Source organism: Pituophis catenifer, unplaced genomic scaffold (genome assembly GCF_029215685.1).
Source record: "Pituophis catenifer annectens isolate HBS135680 unplaced genomic scaffold, rPitCat1.0.hap2 SCAF_3, whole genome shotgun sequence".
NCBI classification, from domain to species: Eukaryota; Metazoa; Chordata; class Lepidosauria; order Squamata; family Colubridae; genus Pituophis; species Pituophis catenifer.
The window spans coordinates 7447564-7465783 of record NW_027256883.1 but is presented as its reverse complement, the minus strand read 5'-3'; the positions used below and the strand labels follow the sequence as shown (position 1 = coordinate 7465783).

The following is an 18220-nucleotide window of genomic DNA, read 5'->3' as shown; positions in this document are numbered from 1 at the left end:
AATGTAACAATGCCATACACTAAATAAACCACTGACTGCCTTAAACGACAGAAGAGGATGAATCAAATAACTTTATTTGATTTGTAAACTGATTTGTACAACCTTGAGGAAACGACATGCACAACTGTGGGAGATGCATACATTTCCAAAGCATTTTACATAAACAGGGAAGAGCTAGAATATACATGGAGTGATAACAACAGAGAATAGCTGTTGTTGTTGTTGTTAGTTGCGAAGTTGTGTCTGACCCATCGCGACCCCATGGACCACGTTCCTCCAGGCCTTCCTGTCCTCTACCATCCTCTGGATTCCATTTAAGCTCCCGCTGACTGCTTCAGTGACTCCATCTAGCCACCTTGTTCTCTGCCGTCCCCTTCTTATTTTGCCCTCAATCTTTCCCAGCATGAGGCTCTTCTCCAGTGAGTTCTTCCTTCACATTAGGTGGCCAAACTATTTTGTTGCAATCATCCTGGCGGGCTCCTCATGAGTAGTCCAGATTAGAGAAAACACAAGGACAGGTGTTTCTCGGGATGAGAGAGCAAAGAACAAAAGCCCTGCAATCTCTTTTATTAGTTATCAGAGTACAGCATCATCAAAAGGCGTTATTATGGCTACACATCTCATATTACATGCATGAAGAAGAAAAGCATCCATATATTCTCCATATAGGTTTCACATTCTACAATATTACAGTAAATCACGTGGATTTCAGGAAAGCAAAAGTTAAGGGAAAAACAAAACTCAATTCTCCCAGCATCTTCTTCTACTAGCTGAGAGGCCCACCTCTCCATTATCAGAGATTACCTCAATCCTCAGGAATGTTCTACAAAGAGGTGTCTCTGCCTTGCAAACACAGCCTATGTTATGAACAAAGAGAGAATGAATAGGGCCCTTCAGAGATAATCTAGCTGAACCCGCTTTTCATAGTCAGATTATTTCGGTGCTAAGCTCCATACACGTGTCCAACCAGCTAGGCTGGTCTACACATATACTATGGCCACCTGATTCCCACACTATTTGAGTTTCATCTTCAAGATCTGGCCTTCTAAAGAGCAGTCAGGGTTGATCTCCTCTAGGACTGACCGGTTTGATCGCTTTGCAGTCAAGAAGTCACAAAGACTTACAGGAGTCTTCTCCAGCACCATAGTTCAAAGGCCTCAATTCTATGGCGCTCAGCCTTCCTTATGGTCCAACTTTCACAGCCATACATTGCAACTAGGAAAACCATAGCCTCGACTATATGCTTTTTTGTAGGCAGGGTGATGTCTCTGCTTTTTAATATGCGAGAATAGCTGTATCAGTCTGTAACACAACTTGGAAAGGAGACATCAAAGACCATTGGAAATGGATTAGTCTACAAGAATATAATCAGAAAAGTTTATTTTATTAAATAGAGATTTTGATATGGTTAATTCTGATGCATTTCTGTGACAAAGGATTTCATGTCTAAGTAGCAAGTTATGATTAATTGGTACCAAATAAGAGTGTCACTTGGCTCAAAAAATGCAGGAGGACACTCAAACTGCTTTTTGAATGAAGAACAAACATTACACATTCTTTGGGTTTCCCAGCATAAATTAAAATTTTTAGCAAAACAGATTTTGGAATCAGCTAAACAGACTTTCAGGGACAACAGGATGCCATTTGGCATTCTGAAAAGCAGAGTTTGGGTTCCTGAAGATTCAATCAAAGAAGTAAATTCCATTGCCACAATTCCAAGGCCACACTATCGTTGAACAAAAGTGACATTCTTTGTTCAGGAGGAAAAAAACCAATGTATTCATTGTCTTTGGTTAGAAATTGGAGCCCAACCCTCCTTTATTAGGAAGATGTAGACTTTTATCAGATGTTTCAGGACTAACATAAATTGATTAACATAACTCTGCAAAACCAGAGAGGTCCTGCCACTAATAATGTCTAAAGAAAGGCAATCAAACAATTAGATTAGTGTTTCTCAAAATTGACTACTTTAAGATGGTTGGGCTTCAAATGCTAGAATTCCTCAATAGCTAACTGCATTCTGGCAGTTCTCCGGGTCCGCTTCAAGGTGCTAGTCCTCACCTATAAGGCCCTTCATGACTTAGGTCCAGGATATTTGCATGACCTTCTCCTGCCTGCCTCTCACCATCCTGTTCGCTCACATAGGGCTGCTCTCCTCAGGGTTCCGACGGTGAGCCAATGTCACCTTGCTGTGCCCAGGGGTAGGGCGTTCTCTGTGGGTGCTCCCACCCTCTGGAATGAATTACCTACTGAGTTCCGGACGGCTCCTGATCTCCGCTCCTTCCGTCGGGACTTGAAGACTTGGCTTTTCAAACAAATAGGCTGAGACTGATTCCGGGCTTTATTATTTACTACTATTTAATTATTTGGATTAAATTATGATTTTATTGTACTTGTTTCTTAACTTGTGTTCGCCGCCCTGAGTCCTTTGGGAGAATGGCGGCATATAAATACATGTAATAAATAATAAATAATAAATTTGAAGTCCATCTATTTTAATATGATTCAAGTTGGAAAAAAAAACTGAATTAGACACTAAGCATGACCATTTGAGGATTTGAAAGTAGGATTAGGTGAAAAATAAGTGTGTCAGAGGTGAATTTTATGAGCATGGCGATGTAACAACATATTTTTCAGCTGGACTTATAGTAAGCTAGAACAAACATTTTATTTATTTATTTATTTATTAATCACATTTCTATGCCGCCCAACTCCCTAGGGACCCTGGGCAGCTTACAGCAAAAGAAAAGAAAAGAAAAGAAAAGAAAAGAAAAGAAAAGAAAAGAAAAGAAAAGAAAAGAAAAGAAAAGAAAAGAAAAGAAAAGAAAAGAAAACAATGCGAACAATATCCTGTACAAAATTTTTAAAAGAAAACATTAAAAACCCATACACTTCATTCATGGCTGGGTTTTGCAAGATCGCCGTAGCTTTTACAGCTGGTGTCGAGTCTAAGGAGTCGCTGATTCTCCTTAGACATGTAAACAGCCATTTTCATCTTAATGTGAAATTGACTCTACGATACAAATGAAGTGGTATAGATGGAAAGTACAGATATTGGCAAACATTTGTGAACTTAATCTCAAATAAAAGTGTTGAAATCTCATGCTGTCTTTCAAAAAAAAAAAAAAACCTAACAAATCCTAGCAAACATATGGCTAGCTTCGTCTCAAGCATTTTTCCAGTTTACAGATGGGTTAGCAAAGATGTTTAAGGATAATTCCACAAAATGTTGGAAATGTCACCAGACACTTGGTTCATACTATCATATGTTGTGGACATGTCAAAAAACGAAAAAATATTGGACAAAAATACATACATGGCAGGAAAAAAGGATAAAATAACATAGAGACATAGAGACATTTTCATTGGGCATTTTACCAGACAAGTATAACAAAGGGAATGTATATCTGATTTTGCATGCATTGACTGCAGTGAGAATAGTATTTTCACAACAATGGAAAAATGAAGAGATCCCAACAGATGAAAACGAGATTAGAAAAATATTAGAATGCACTGAAATGGACAAGCTAACACTTATGATTAAGGAAAAGAAAGAAAATGAATGTTTTTTTGACTTGGGACTTATTTTATCAATGGCTAGCTGACAAAAACAGGAGCTAAAAATAGGGAAATATATGAAAGGATCAATGATACAAGGAAGATGTGTTAAATTGGTTAAACAAATAATATGACTATTATTGGTATTAATATATATTGATATAAATGCGATAAATATTGCTGTAAACATTTGGAATATTACTTCCTAAAATGATTTGTACTCAGTCAACACATTGTTCAACTGAAGTTGGAATTTTTATATGCTATAAAACAAAATAAAAACTTATTACCAAAAGATGGGGAGAGCTTCTTGACTGTTAGTTTCTCTGGACTTCTTTTTTAGAATCTTATTTTTATCTCCATGATGTAACATGCAGGGAAAAATTTGGTGGGAAATCATTGCATACGGTTGTACTTAATAAACCGCAATGTACAAACAACCAAAAATCCTTAGCCCAGAAGATACGAACATCTTAACTGAGGTTCCAGTTAAACAAGGAATATCATTTTTTTCCAGAAATGTTCATAAGTAGGTTTCACGTTGTGTCTCATCTTCCTTGGTGTCTTCTTCATTTCTGAAAATCCTGCGGAGAGCAAGGTTCATGGATACTCTGGACCGTTCCTCTTTATTTCTCCCAGCAAGGAAATAAAGGATTGGATTGATACCCCAGACCACCCCAACGATGCCCTTGAAGTGATGTCCCAGTGCCTGGAGGCCGTACGGATCTGGATGGGGAGGAACAGGCTCAGGCTCAACCCATCCAAGACTGAGTGGCTGTGGTTTCCGACGTCCCGATATAGTCAGCTGGTGCCATCGCTGACTATTGGGGGCGAATCATTGGCCCCCACGGAAAGGGCTCAGAACTTGGGTGTCCTCCTGGACTCACGGCTGTCTTTAGAAGAGCACTTGACGGCCGTGACCGGGAGGATTTTTCATCAGGTTCGCCTGATCCACCAGTTGCGTCCCTTTCTGGATCGGGACTCGTTACGCACGGTCACTCATGCCCTCGTCACCTCCCATCTAGACTATTGTAACGCTCTCTACATGGGGGTCCCCTTGAGGTGCACTCGGAGGCTCCAACTGGCACAGAGTGCGGCCGCGCGGGTGGTGACGGGAGCGACGTGGCGCTCCCATGTAACACCTCTCCTGCGCGAGCTGCACTGGCTCCCGGTGGTCTTCCGAGTGTGCTTCAAGGTTTTGGTTATCACCTTTAGAGCGCTCCATGGCTTAGGACCTGGTTATTTATGGGACCACCTGCTACCACCAATAGCCTCCCACCGACCAGTACGCTCCCATAGAGAGGGGCTCCTCTGGGTGCCGTCAGCCAAACAGTGTCGACTGGCAGCCCCCAGGGGGAGAGCCTTCTCTGTGGGGGCACCTACTATCTGGAACGAGCTCCCCCCGGAGATACGGAGGATCCCGGATCTGCGTACCTTCCGTCCCGCGCTTAAGACCTTCCTATTTCACCAAGCCGGCCTGACCTAAGTCTTTCCCCTTTTTAAATGGAAATTTTAAATCTAGTTTTAAATTATTGGGGTTTTAAATTTGTTCAGCCAAATTATTTAAGTCGTTTTAATCCATTTTAAATTTTGTATTTATATGTTTTATTCCATGGCTGTTCACCGCCCTGAGTCCTTCGGGAGTAGGGCGGTATACAAATTCAATAAAATAAAATAAATAAATAAATAAATAATACTGCTGTTTACTATGATACAGATGTCAGACAGCAATGCAAGAATCATTATATGTTGAAACCAGGGGTGAAAATTATATATAAGAGCTAAAAAAAGGTCAGCAACCATTTTACTTTCAATTACTGAGTTTGTATACAGTTCGCCGAGTTCTGATGTTATACCACTGTTTTTTACTATGCTGTAAGTAATAATGGAAAAAATGCTCAGAGGCAAACGAAATACAACGAAGCATGTGAGCGCAAGCAGAGTTACCATCAACACCCTTTTCCGCTTTTGCTGGCGTTGTTTAAAGAAAATTTTAACAAGCAGGATCAGAGTGGAAACGACCATCACTGGGTAAGAAATCAGCCCATTGAAAATCAACTGAAACAATAGAAAAGGCTCTGAAAGTATAACTACCATTTCCAAGGCAAAGTACACAAAGGGCAGGACCCAAGCGATCACACACACAATGAGGGACAATTTGGGTGGCCGATGGCATTGATGCCAAATTGGAAAAAGCACAGATACACAACGGTCCACACTGATGCTTATGAGTAAAAGTTGACTGGTATTATAAAACATAAAATAAAGAAGTTCGAGAAAAAAGGACGCTCTAAAATTAAATGGATTGTGAATTTCGGATATTTGCATCGAAGCCTCCATCATGAGTACTCCACAATCAGCCACAGCTGATGAAGGCTATTGCTTAGCACATTGTAAGCCACCCTGAGTCTCCGGAGAAGGGCGCCATATAAATCAAATTAAAAAAAAAGTTTTGGGGGTTTGGGGAAGAAACCACAAAATCAGGTAGTGCATTCCAGGCATTGAACACTCTTTTGCTGAAGTTGTATTTTCTGCAATCGAGTTTGGAGCGGTTTACCTTAAGTTTGTATCTATTGTGTGCTTATGTACTGTTGTGGTTGAAGCTGAAGTAGTCATTGACAAGTAGGACATTGTAGCTGATAACTTTATGTACTACGCTTAGGTCAGGCTGAAGGTGGCATAGTTCTAAATTGTCTAAGCCCAACATTTCAAGTCTGGTGATAGTCTGGTGTCTGGTGACATTTCAACTCAGTAATATTGGTTTTCACTAAATTTTAGGAACAGCTTGATCTGAGGCAGTATCTCTCCCAGATTATGCCCAGAAATGCCCAGATTGGCATTTTGGCAGTAATGAGGGTAATGAGTCTTGGCTGGATCCTCGGCAGCGTCGCAGAGATAAGCGCGCGCAACAGAAGAAAAGGCGTGCCCGAGATTAAGCTGAGTCACTGGACCACACCCCATAGGGTATAAAAGGGAGCGTGGTGGCCAGTCAAACCTTGTGACGAACAAAGCTGAAAGCTTCCACGCCATTCTGCATTGCCGGACTTTTGCTATAGACTTTGCTGGATTATATTTGGACTTGATTTACTCTGTAATTATTGAACATTTACTTTGATGTACCAGAAGCGGAGAGAAGTTATCTCTTCCCTTTGTAAGTAATAAACTCTTGGCAGGCAGCCATTAGGTTTCTGCCAAGTTCCGTTATCATAAGGAAAAGGATTTTGTCGGCTGGTTTGGTTTTTAACTCTTGGACGTCTGTTGGTGTGTGTGCATGTGGGACAGGGACAGAACACAGTCCAGTCTAAGGTCCTGAGTGCTGTGGGACAGGTTTTCATTGGGGATAATGCTGTACTTTGCTCCATTCGGCTTTCCCTCAACCCTGAGTAGACTCCCAGTCTGTTCTTAGTTTAAGAAAAAGGATTTTTAAGTCATATATTTAGGGGAGTGGAGGAATTGGATAGAATTGAATAAATGTTAAATTTGGATGTGGGGAGAAGGCTGCTTCGAAATGTTATATTAATATATATAAAAGATTAAATGTTATGTTGTTGTAATAATATACTATAAGTTTGGGGGAGGAGAAAAAGGGCAGATTATTGCGAAAATGGGGGTTATAAGAATATTATGCTAAGGGTCAGTATTTTGAGGAGGGAGTAAGGGAATGCTAAAATATTATGTAATTAGTTATGAATTAGCTTAATGTTGTGAAGAAGTCACAGGGGGGGATGGGTGGTGAGGGGGGGTTAGGGAAGAGGGGGGGGAAAAGGGGGAAAAAACTTGTATTTGAAAACTTTTTCAATAAAAAAAAAAGTCTTCCTGGTACTCTTTTTTTTTTCAAACACCAAGCTGACTTTCATGCATTTTGCATTAAGGAGAGACATGATAACAGAATAACAGAGTTGGAAGGGACCTTGGAGGACTTCTAGTCCAACCCCCTGCTCAGGCAGGAAACCCTATATCAGTAATGGTGAACCTTTTTGGCACCAAGTGCCCAAACCGAAACATGCATGTATCTGTGGGAGCCAGAGTGCCGGAAACCTGAAGGGAAGCTGGCCGGCATGCACATGCCTGTTTTTGGCCATTTTCAGGCCATTTTGGGGGCTGAACAAGGCCTGAAAACCAGCCTGAAAAATAACCTGAAAATGGCCCGATAAGGGCCCAGAAAATGCTCTGTTTTGGGGGCATTTTTTGGCCATTTTCTGGTCCTCCAGTGCCTACGAAGTTCAGCTGGCCAGCGTACCAGGGTGAAATGCTCCCGGTTCGGACCGGATCACCCGATCCAGTAGCGATGGAGGCGAGTGGTTCAGAGAACCGGTAGCAAAAATCCCTGCCCCTGCCCCCCATGCCCAGCTGAGCTGCGCAATCATCTGAGGCTTTTTTTCTTTTAAATGCCTCTGACGATCCAAGCTGAGTTGCCTGATCGTCAGAGGCTTTTTTTTCTTTTAAATGCCTCTGACGATCCAAGCTGAGTTGCCTGATCATCAGAGGCTTTTTTTTCTTTTAAATGCCTCTGACGATCCAAGCTGAGTTGCCTGATCGTCAGAGGCTTTTTTTTCTTTTAAATGCCTCTGACGATCCAAGCTGAGTTGCCTGATCGTCAGAGGCTTTTTTTCTTTTAAATGCCTCTGACGATCCAAGCTGAGTTGCCTGATCGTCAGAGGCTTTTTTTTCTTTTAAATGCCTTTGATGATCCAAGCTGAGTTGCCTGATCGTCGGAGGCTTTTTTTCTTTTAAATGCCTCTGACAATCCAAGCTGGGATCGTCAGAGCCTTTTGAAAGCATTTTTTTACAACCTGTAGAAAAAATGGTTTTAAAAGTAAAAAAAAAAATGACCACGCCCACCCAATCACATTACCCCCCCCCCACCAAGCCACGCCCACAGAACAGGTAGTAACAAATTTTAGATTTCACCACTGCAGCGCGCATGTGTGTGCTGGAAACCAGAAGAGCAGCTGGCGACGGAGCGTGTGCCCACAGAGAAGGCTCTGTGTGCCACCTTTGGCATGGATGTCGCAGGTTCGCCATCACAGCCCTGTACCATTTCAGACAAATGGCAGTCCAGTCTCTTCTTGAAAGCCTCCAGTGATGAAGTACCCACAATTTCTGAAGGCAAGTTGTTCCATTCATTAATTGTTCTGTGTTAGAAAACTTATCCTAAGTTCTAGGTTGGTTCTCTCCTTGATTAGTTTCCACCCATTGCTTCTTGTCCTGCCTTATCCAGCTTTGGAAAATAGTTTGACCCCCTCCTCTTTGTGGTAGCCCCTTAGATATTGGAACACTTCTATCATGTTACCCCTAGTCTTTCTTTTCATTAAACTAGACATTAAATAAACTAGACAAGAGCTATATAAGCAGCCCTTTGTACTCCAGAGTGCTGCATGAAAATATATTTAATACTATTTATGCTAATGTTTTGGATTTTATTTGCATTTTCTTAGATTTCATTGTCTAAAACCTCTGTGTCATCAACTCCAAAAACTTATGCTGAAAACTCGTAATGCACTAATAGAGTACAATAAAACACTTTCATGAAATGCTATAGTTGTTCAGAATATTTGTTTCTTGGAAAGTCATTGGATTGTCATCTTCTAAGAGCTTTCAATATTGCTAATATCCTTTATGGAGTGCACCTAAGCAATCTGTTCTTGGCAACTTGGATCTGTCCCCTGCTGCCCCCAACCATCCTAACTCTCAGAGTGCTAAAAGGATGAACTAATGCTTCTGAGGGATCCTTTGGAGCATATGGGTGGAAATATCCTTGAAAATGATATTTCCTGTTAAGCTTGAAGTTGCCCTGATGAGCTTAATGGGTGCTAAACCATTTAAAATCATTGGGGAGTTCGATTTTTTTTTCTTGTTCTTTAGAGTTATAATGTAAAGTTATAATCAGAAGCCAACATGGTTTGTCAAAGGCAAACAAACCTTATTTCATTGTTTGAGAAAGTGACTAAATTAATGGATCAGCTAAATGCTGTGGACGTAGTATATTTGGATTTCAGTAATGCATTTGACAGAGTAGACCATCACCTACTTCTTGGTAAGTTAGAAAATGTGGGATAGACAGCATCACCACCAGATGGATTTGTACCTGGCTGACAAACCTCACTCAATGACTAGTCCTTAATGGTACCACATCTATATGGAGGGAAGTAAGCAGTGGGGTACCACAAGGTTCCGTCTTATTTATTTTATTTTTATTTGATTTGATTTGTATGCTGCCCTATCTCCATAGGACTCAGGGCGGCTCACAACAATTAGAATCAAACCAGATAAAACATGTTAAAATACATATCAAACAAGGGGACCTTTTGTCAGGTTTGCCTGATTCGCCAGTTGTGGCCCTTTCTTGATCGGGATTCCCTGTGCACAGTCACTCATGCCCTCGTCACCTCTTGCCTTGACTACTGCAACGCTCTCTACATGGGGCTCCCCTTGAGGAGCACCCGGAGGCTCCAGCTGGTCCAGAATGCAGCAGCGCGGGTAGTGACAGGAGCAGCATGGCACTCCCATGTAACACCGCTCCTGCGTGAGCTGCACTGGCTCCCGGTGGTCTTCCGGGTGCGCTTCAAGGTGTTGGTTATCACCTTTAAAGTGCTCCATGGCATAGGGCCTAGTTATCTTCGAGACCGCCTGCTGCTACCGACGACCTCCCATCGACCTGTGCGCTCCCACAGAGAGGGCCTCCTCGGGGTGCCATCAGCCAAACAGTGCAGGCTGGTGACCCCCAGGGGGAGGGCCTTCTCTGTGGGGGCACCTACCCTCTGGAATCAGTTGCCCCCAGAGATAAGGAGAATCCAAGACCTCAGTGCCTTCCGTCGTGCCCTTAAAACCCATTTTTTCAAGCAAGCCGGGCTGGCTTAAGAAGAAATTTTAAATGTTTTAATTGGTAGTGAGTTTTAATTGGGCCAAATTTATATATCTTTTAATTGTTTTCTAATATCTGTACTGCATGTTTTTTAATTTTGGCTGTATACCGCCCTGAGTCCTCAGGGAGAAGGGCGGTATAGAAATTTAAAATAAATAAATAAATAAATAAATATTAAACACATTAAAATAATCCAAACCCCATCAGTCCAGGTTTAGGCCCAGTACTCTTCAATATCTTCATAAATGACTTAGATGAGGGAATAGAAGGGGAACTCATCACATTTGCAGATGACACTAAGCTGGCACAAATAGCCAACACCTCAGAAGACAAGGTTAGGATCCAAAAAGATCTTGACAGACTTGAACAATGGACCTATCCAACAATATGAAATTTATTGTGGAGAAAAGCGAAGTTTTACACCTAGGCAGGAAAAAAGCAAAGGTGCAGGTACAGATTAGGTGAAACCTGTCTTAAAGGCAATAACTGTGAGATGGACCATGGAGTCCTAGAGGACAATCACTTAAACATGAACCAGCAGTTTGTTTCAGGAGCCAAAAAAGCTAATACAATCCTTGGTTGCATAAACAAAGAAACTTCCAATGTCATGCCTTCCCTGGAAATGTTGGCGATAATTCAAAGATGTATCTACCTTGAAAATAGCCTATGGGGGACTCTATAGTAGCATAGTCAGATTTCGCACATGGAAGTTTTATGACATTTTTGTATGATATAAACTGTTTTTTGGTAACTTTATTGCCATAAAATGTTTCCAAATATTGCACAATTTCCATTCCACGGGAGTTGTGTATCCTGAATGTTGGACTCATTCTGTAAGCCAGTCCATTTGAGGTACCTTGGTTCAAAAATTGTTGGCCTTCCACCCACTTTTTCACCCAGTTCAAGGTTACGGGAATGAGAGCTTCATTAATACATAGATACTGTAGATCAATTAAGTTTTGAAGGTACACAAAACAATTAACTTTCCTTAGAAACATCGGCCTAATGCATTTCTCTTGCAAAGTTATGGGAAACCATTTTATCATAATTTGAGACTTCTGAAGCATCCATGGAAAATATCAACACCCACATTTAATTCTTGGCAAGAAAGAAAGGATTTATTTAACTCATTAAGGTACCCCACCTTTTCTCAAAATATATAAAAGCAACTCTTTTGTGTATTCTGCCAAAGCAAATGGGCCACGTCCTAGGGGAACAACAGTTTATAACCATTCCGGAAGAAAGTATTAAGCACCAATATCCACTGGTAAACCAACAAGTACAACTGGAAGAAGGTAGGACTTTCAAGTATGAGCTGGTAGAACCCAAAAGATTTTCTGAGGAAAGGTCAGAAGCAAATATTAATTTCCAATTAAGGATAAGAACATCAGCTGGAACATTCAATAACATTTTCTTTCTATAAAATGTTCTTGGAATTGCTTTATATAATAGTATTTGTTAAGGATATTGTTGTTGTGTTACCAACCAGCAGAGTGTAGAGCATAGAGAAATGTTGCTGAGAGCAATGAATAAGAGATGTGCAAACTGGTTTATCAAAAGTTTCCTTTTAGTGAAAAAACAATCTCATAGTCTTTAAATCAATCCAAGTCTTTGCCAGTTAAATCAGTCCAGTGATACAAAATCTTCTTACCACACAAACAGTAGTTGGTTAGAATAACAAACTCACTCTGGTTCACAAACCACGATGGTAGCAGATCCATCTAACCGATGATAGCACAATGGTTGCAACGCCACACACAATGGTAGCTTATCATCAACTGAATACGTTATAGTACCTTTCTTAAATACGTTCACAACTAATTACAGCATGACTCAGCATTACTGTCAGTGTTCCAAATTGTGATCTCTGACATAAAAGACACAGAAAGACTTACTTAATGCTGGGATGAACTTTCACCTAGTTCCTGGTTCTTCAGCAGATAGCGTCACTTGGGCAACAGAGGGAGGGGGGAATTCCTGTGAAAGAAAGTGCATGGGACGAAGAGATGGATCTGCATGGTAGCCAATGAGACATTGGGGTTGAAGAACGGAAAGGGAGGGGTTTGGAAGGAGGTGCCAATCTTGGCTGCATCAGAGTTCAGGCATGTCGTTTTTTCTATTCTTAAATAAATCAGAAGATTCATTAGAGACTTTGCGTTTGAGAATGAAGTTTATTTAAGATAGCAACGAAACCTGACAATTACAATGAATCAGCAGGAAAACTTTAAAGTCACACAATACATATTCATATTAAAGTCACAGAACACATATATTGCCTGGACAACTTGTTAGGCTCAAATCATATCCTAACAGTATTTGTCCCAGCTTGTTTGACTAATGGTTTAGGATTTGGTTTAGGTGTTGGTTATTACCTTTAAAGCCCTACATGGCTCAGGGCCAGGCTATCTTCGAGACCGCCTTCTACCGCATAGCTCCCGGCGACCGGTAAGATCCCACAGAGTTGATCTCCTCAGGGTCCTGTCAGATAAACAATGACGGAGAGGGGCCTTCTCTGTGGCTGCCCCAGCTCTCTGGAACCAGTTACCTCCTGAGGTCCGGACCATCCCCACCCTATTGGCCTTCTGAAAAGCGGTGAAGACCTGACTCTTCCGGCAGGCCTGGGGCCATTGATCTCGCTGTTGCGATCTGGCGAGATCCGGCTATGAATGGTGTGAATGGGTTTTAATTGTTTTTAATGGTTTAACTTTTAATATTTTATATATGGTTTTTAAATGCATTGTAAGCCACCTTGAGTCTTCGGAGAAAGGCAGCATACAAGTTGAACAAATAAATAAATAAATAAAGATTGGAACAGAAGACCTCCAAGGTCCCTTCTACTTCTGATTGATTGATTGATTGATCGATTGATTGATTGATTGATTGATTGATTGACTTATTCTATATCTAAGTGATAGCTTTACTTTCTCTTGTGGGGTCGGATGGCTCCTGAAAGAAATGGCTCATCATTAGTATAGCAAAGGAGGGGTAGAAACACAGTGAAGAAAGAAAGAGACCTTTTCTTAAAACCTCCTTGAATTAATTTGGTTTTTCCCAGCATCAACAATAATAACAGTAGCAATAATTTCATCACACAAAGATTCCTCCAGCCATTGGAAGTTTTTGCCTCTTTTTTTTCCCTTCTCCTTATTTTCCTTGATTTTCTAGGGTGGGAAATGTTCTGAGAGTATTCCATGCAGCCACAAGTTCTCCGAATTGTTCTCCGAACTACTCAAAATTTCCCCGGTTCTCCAGAACTGGTCAGAACCGGCTGAAACCCACCTCTGATTTGATCTCATATAATTGGCTCAAAAATACTTGTTAAATATGAGACAAGCATTATTAAGACAATAGTGCATTAGGAGAAGTACAAAAAATTCATGAGAATTCTTAAGCAGATGTAAAGATCCTTTATCCTTGAGATTTCATGTAATGTCAGATAAGCCAGTCACTCAAGGGATCTCATTAAAAATATTAGAGCTTTCATGCAATTTTTTTTAATAGTCCCTCGAATAGGTTACCAGCCATTGAAATATTTTTGGTTTTCATTCTTCTATATTTACTTATATTGTTTTTGGATTTTATATTATTTTATACTGTTTATTGGTTGTAAACCACAACAGAACTGTTTTAAGATATATAAATGATTTCAATAAATAAATAAATTACCATATTTGGCTATTCAGATAATCCTCTTCAGTAAGATTACTCCCCATGCAATTAATAATGAATAATTGCCCTCCCCCACTTCTGCATTTCCTCTAATAGTTATCTTAGCCATCAAAAAGAAATTACCCTTTCTTATCTGATAAATGCTAAACAATGAAACTACTCTGTCAAATAAGCCAGTGGAGTTTCATTGCTTAACGAAGAATCAAGAGAAGATCATCATTTGACTATAACGGCTCAATACATCTATTCTTGTTCTAATGCTTTTCTCAAACTTTTTCGATGCCAGGGAGCCATTCCAGAACCAAATGTAGAAGCATCCATTCCTTGTATTTGAGAAAGGTGAAGATTATCCACCAGTCCTTATTTCCAGGTATATATGAATCTCTGTGTCTACTATTTAAAGATAAGGCTTTAAAATGTCATTTAAAGAAGAATACTGCAAACAGACTAAAAGTACACCTGAGTTTACCTAGAATGGAACCAAGACTTAAATCTTAGAGTAGATAACTTGAAATCAATGGGGAACCCTATATACATGAGAGGGTTCTGTTATTATGTTCCCTGTAATCACAATATCTATTATAATACTGTTAAAGTATGCTGTGTTAGACTTGTGCAAGGAAACAGACTCTTTATTTGAATAATAATAATAATAATAATAATAATATAATAATAATAATAATAATAATAATAACAACAACAACAACAACAACAACAACAACAACACACCTGACATAACAATAGTTGAAAAGAAAAAAGTATGGTTCATTGACATTGCAATACCTGGTGATGCAAGGATTGAAGATAAGCAGCAAGAAAAAATCACCAAGTACCGGGACTTGCAAATTGAAGTTGAGCGACTGTGGAAAAAGAAACTGTGTGTTGTCCCAATTGTAATTGGAGCCCTTGGAGCAATACCCAAAGGGCTACCCCGCTATTTAGAAATTCTAAATTTGCCGGACTTGAACATTTTGATTCTACAAAAAACCACCTTACTCGGAACAGCTTACATCCTCCGACGATACCTTAACAGTTCCTAAGTCCTTGGTTAGGACTCGAGCTGCTGAGCTATTAACCGGCCTCAAAGGCTGTGAATCTCACTAAATATTTAATAATAATAATAATAATAATAATAATAATAATAATAATAATAAGTCATTATGTAAAAAAATAAGACTTTCCTGTATCCAAAAAGTCATGGGAGCACAAAGTGGAAAAAGTTGTCAAAAGTGAAACAGGAAAGATCTTGTGGGACTTTTGAATACAGACAGATCTTCATGTGGAACATAACACACCAGATATCACAGTTGTTGAGGGCCAAAGCATACAGTTTATTGATATCGCTGTACCAGGAGATGCCAGAGTCAAAGAAAAAGAACTGGAAAAAAAAATCACAAAATATTGCAACCTGGCAATCGAAACTACACAGTTATGGATGTAACAGTGATATCCACTATGATCACAGCACATGTCCAAGAATCTTATAAAATACATCAAGAAATTGCAGCTTCCTGAAATAACATCAGTTATTCCTACAATAACACCAGTGGAACTGGAAAAAACTGCACTACACAGAACATCGTACATCTTAAGAAGGTACTTGGTTGATACCTAGGACGCTGGCAGCAACCTGTATCAACCATTAGCACCAGTCAATGGTATTTGTGATGCATTTTTTTAATGTTCAGTTGACTGAGTTTCATGTTTAATGAATAAAAGTTTATTATTATTATCTCTTTTATTCATTAAACATGAAATTCACTCAACTGAACATTTAAAAATGTGTCACAAATGCGATTGACTGGTTGTTGTTGTTGTTGTTATTATTATTATTATTAATATTATTATTATTATTATTATCATTATTATTAAAAAGTTTGGGGGATTTGTTTTGTTTTCATGAGCCTCCTGTTTGATCCACGTGGCTTCAGGCAGAGGTATCTTTATAGCTTGCTTGTGATGGGATGAGAATTTCAAGATATTATGTCAACCATGCCTCATTTTCCATCAAAATTTAGTAATATTGTTTTTCACTAAATTTTGGGAACATATTATCTGAAACAGTATTTTTTTTCCAAATTTCTAAAGGTTTAAAATAGAATTTAGGATCTCTCTGGTGTTTTGAAAAAATATGAGAAGTTGAATTCATTCAGTCTGACTTATTTTAATCTTTATAAACATTGTACAAGAATCTATAAATTGCAAACGTGCAGCTATTTTCCTAAAACTCCACTTCTCCTTCCAGATCTTTTCCCGATCTCTTGCAATTATCTATCTGTCTATATATTTAATGCATTAGACATTTATTTATTGGCTGCCTCTCAGCTTGCTTTCATGAGTTCTGTATTGTCATCAAGAAAATTGGACAGTTTTCTCTTAAGAGAAAATCCCCTTTTAATCACTTAGTTTTCATCGGATGTAAAAAAAAATTCTGAAAATGATTTAGAATAATTTAGGGCTTACTGTGTACCTGTTTTGCCTCTCTCGGCAGGTGTTTCTGTACAAAAGGAGAAAAAGAGAAATACAGAAGAAAGAAAATTGAGCTGAGCAGAATGGCAGAGTTTGGCTCAACTTCATTATTTCATTCCGAGATGGAATATAATACCTATGAAATTTTAAATTCCTCATTATTCGATTCAGATGTGAAATATAATGTCTCCGGCAATCCAAATTGGACAGAAATTGAAAATTTCCTAATTCCAATTATTCCAAATTTTACTGAGACTATCATCTTTAATGTGATTCTTTTTACTCTCTGCTTTTTGGGACTTTTAGGGAATGGAAATGTCATCTGGATTCTTGGTTTCCATATGAAAAGGAATTCTTTCTCCCTTTATATCTTGAATTTGGCTGTGGCTGGTTCTGGACTACTCATATTTAAGGTTTTGATTCAAATATTTGAGATCCTCAGTCAAAATTATTTTACAGTATATTTTCTTTTTCTCGGTCTTTATTTTACGATGTACAATGCTAGCCAACTTTTACTCATAAGCATCGGTGTGGACCGTTGTGTATCTGTGCTTTTTCCAATTTGGCATCAATGCCGTCGGCCACCCAAATTGTCCCTCATTGTGTGTATGATCACTTGGGTTCTGCCCTTCATGTGCTTTGCCTTGGAAATGGTAGTTACATTTTCAAAGTCTCTTCTAATGTTTCAGCTGATTTTCAATGCACTGTTTTCTTACCCAGTGGTGATCATTTCCACTCTGATCCTGCTTGTTAAGATTTTCATTAAACACCAGCAAAAGCGGAAAAAAGTTTTGACGGTAACCTTGCTTGTACTTATGCGCTTCATTGTATTTCATTTGCCTCCGTGCATCCTTTCTATTATTACTTACAATATACTAAAGAATAATTTAACATGGGTAGTTGATGACCTGCTTGAGAACTTGCTAACAGAAAATGTATTGATGGCTGACTTTTTTTAAGATGTTATATATGGTGTTCATTTTCATTTCATTTTTCATTTTATTTAATTTGTATACCGCCCTACTCCCGAAGGACTCAGGGTGGTGAACAGGCACAGAATAAAACACGTAAAATCCAAAAATTAAGAACAGAAGTAAAATCGAATTAAATCAATTTAGCCCAAGACAAATTTAAAACCCCAGGTTAAGAACGAATTAAAATTTACATTAAAATTTACATTAAAAAAGAATGGGACAGGTTAGGCCAGACCAGCCTGGTGAAATAAAAGGGTTTTAAGAGCGTGGCGGAAGGTGCGTAGATCCAGGATCCTCCATATCTCCGGGGGGAGCTCATTCCAGATAGTAGGTGCTCCCACAGAGAAGGCTCTCCCCCTGGGGGCCGCCAGCCGACATTGTTTGGCCGACAGCACCCGGAGGAGTCCCTCTCTGTGAGAGCGTACTGGCCGGTGGGAGGCTGTTTGCGGCAGCAGGCGGTCCCGTAAGTGTTCAGCCCTTGATTCAACCTATAATTATTCTTGCATTGGTATCTGACATCTGTATTGCAGTAAATAGCAGCATCAACCCAATCCTTTATTTCCTGGCTGGGAGAAATAAAGAGGATCAATCCAGAGTATCCATGAAGCTTGCGCTCCGCAGGGTTTTCAGAAATGAAGAAGACACCAAGGAAGATGAGACACAGCATCATGAAACCCAGTTATGA

General features: G+C 39.6%; 1 protein-coding gene and 1 pseudogene across 1 annotated transcript; one reads left to right on the top strand and one right to left on the bottom strand.

Annotated features, from left to right (window-relative positions):
- Positions 1–4081: 4081 nt before the first annotated feature.
- LOC139314305 (mas-related G-protein coupled receptor member H-like) lies at positions 4082–7624 on the bottom strand. Its single transcript, XM_070939891.1, has 3 exons — positions 7556–7624; positions 5256–5934; positions 4082–4224 (listed from the first exon to the last, which is right to left on the bottom strand). The coding sequence occupies exons 1-3, from the start codon at positions 7622–7624 to the stop codon at positions 4082–4084; spliced, it is 891 nt and encodes a 296-aa protein (XP_070795992.1).
- Positions 7625–12809: 5185 nt separating this feature from the next.
- LOC139314300 (proto-oncogene Mas-like) lies at positions 12810–18220 on the top strand (annotated as a pseudogene).

Excerpts from the sequence above, each read along its gene's own strand:
- LOC139314305 (XM_070939891.1), bottom strand. The coding sequence starts at position 7,624 with ATGTGCATGCCGGCCAGCTTCCCTTCAGGTTTCCGGCACTCTGGCTCC. Across the intron at positions 5,935-7,555 it reads ACAGATACATGCATGTTTCG|CCTTCATCAGCTGTGGCTGA; the intron begins GTTTGGGCACTT and ends GCTAAGCAATAG. Across the intron at positions 4,225-5,255 it reads CTGTATCATAGTAAACAGCA|GTATCAATCCAATCCTTTAT; the intron begins GTATTATTTATT and ends GGGTGGTCTGGG.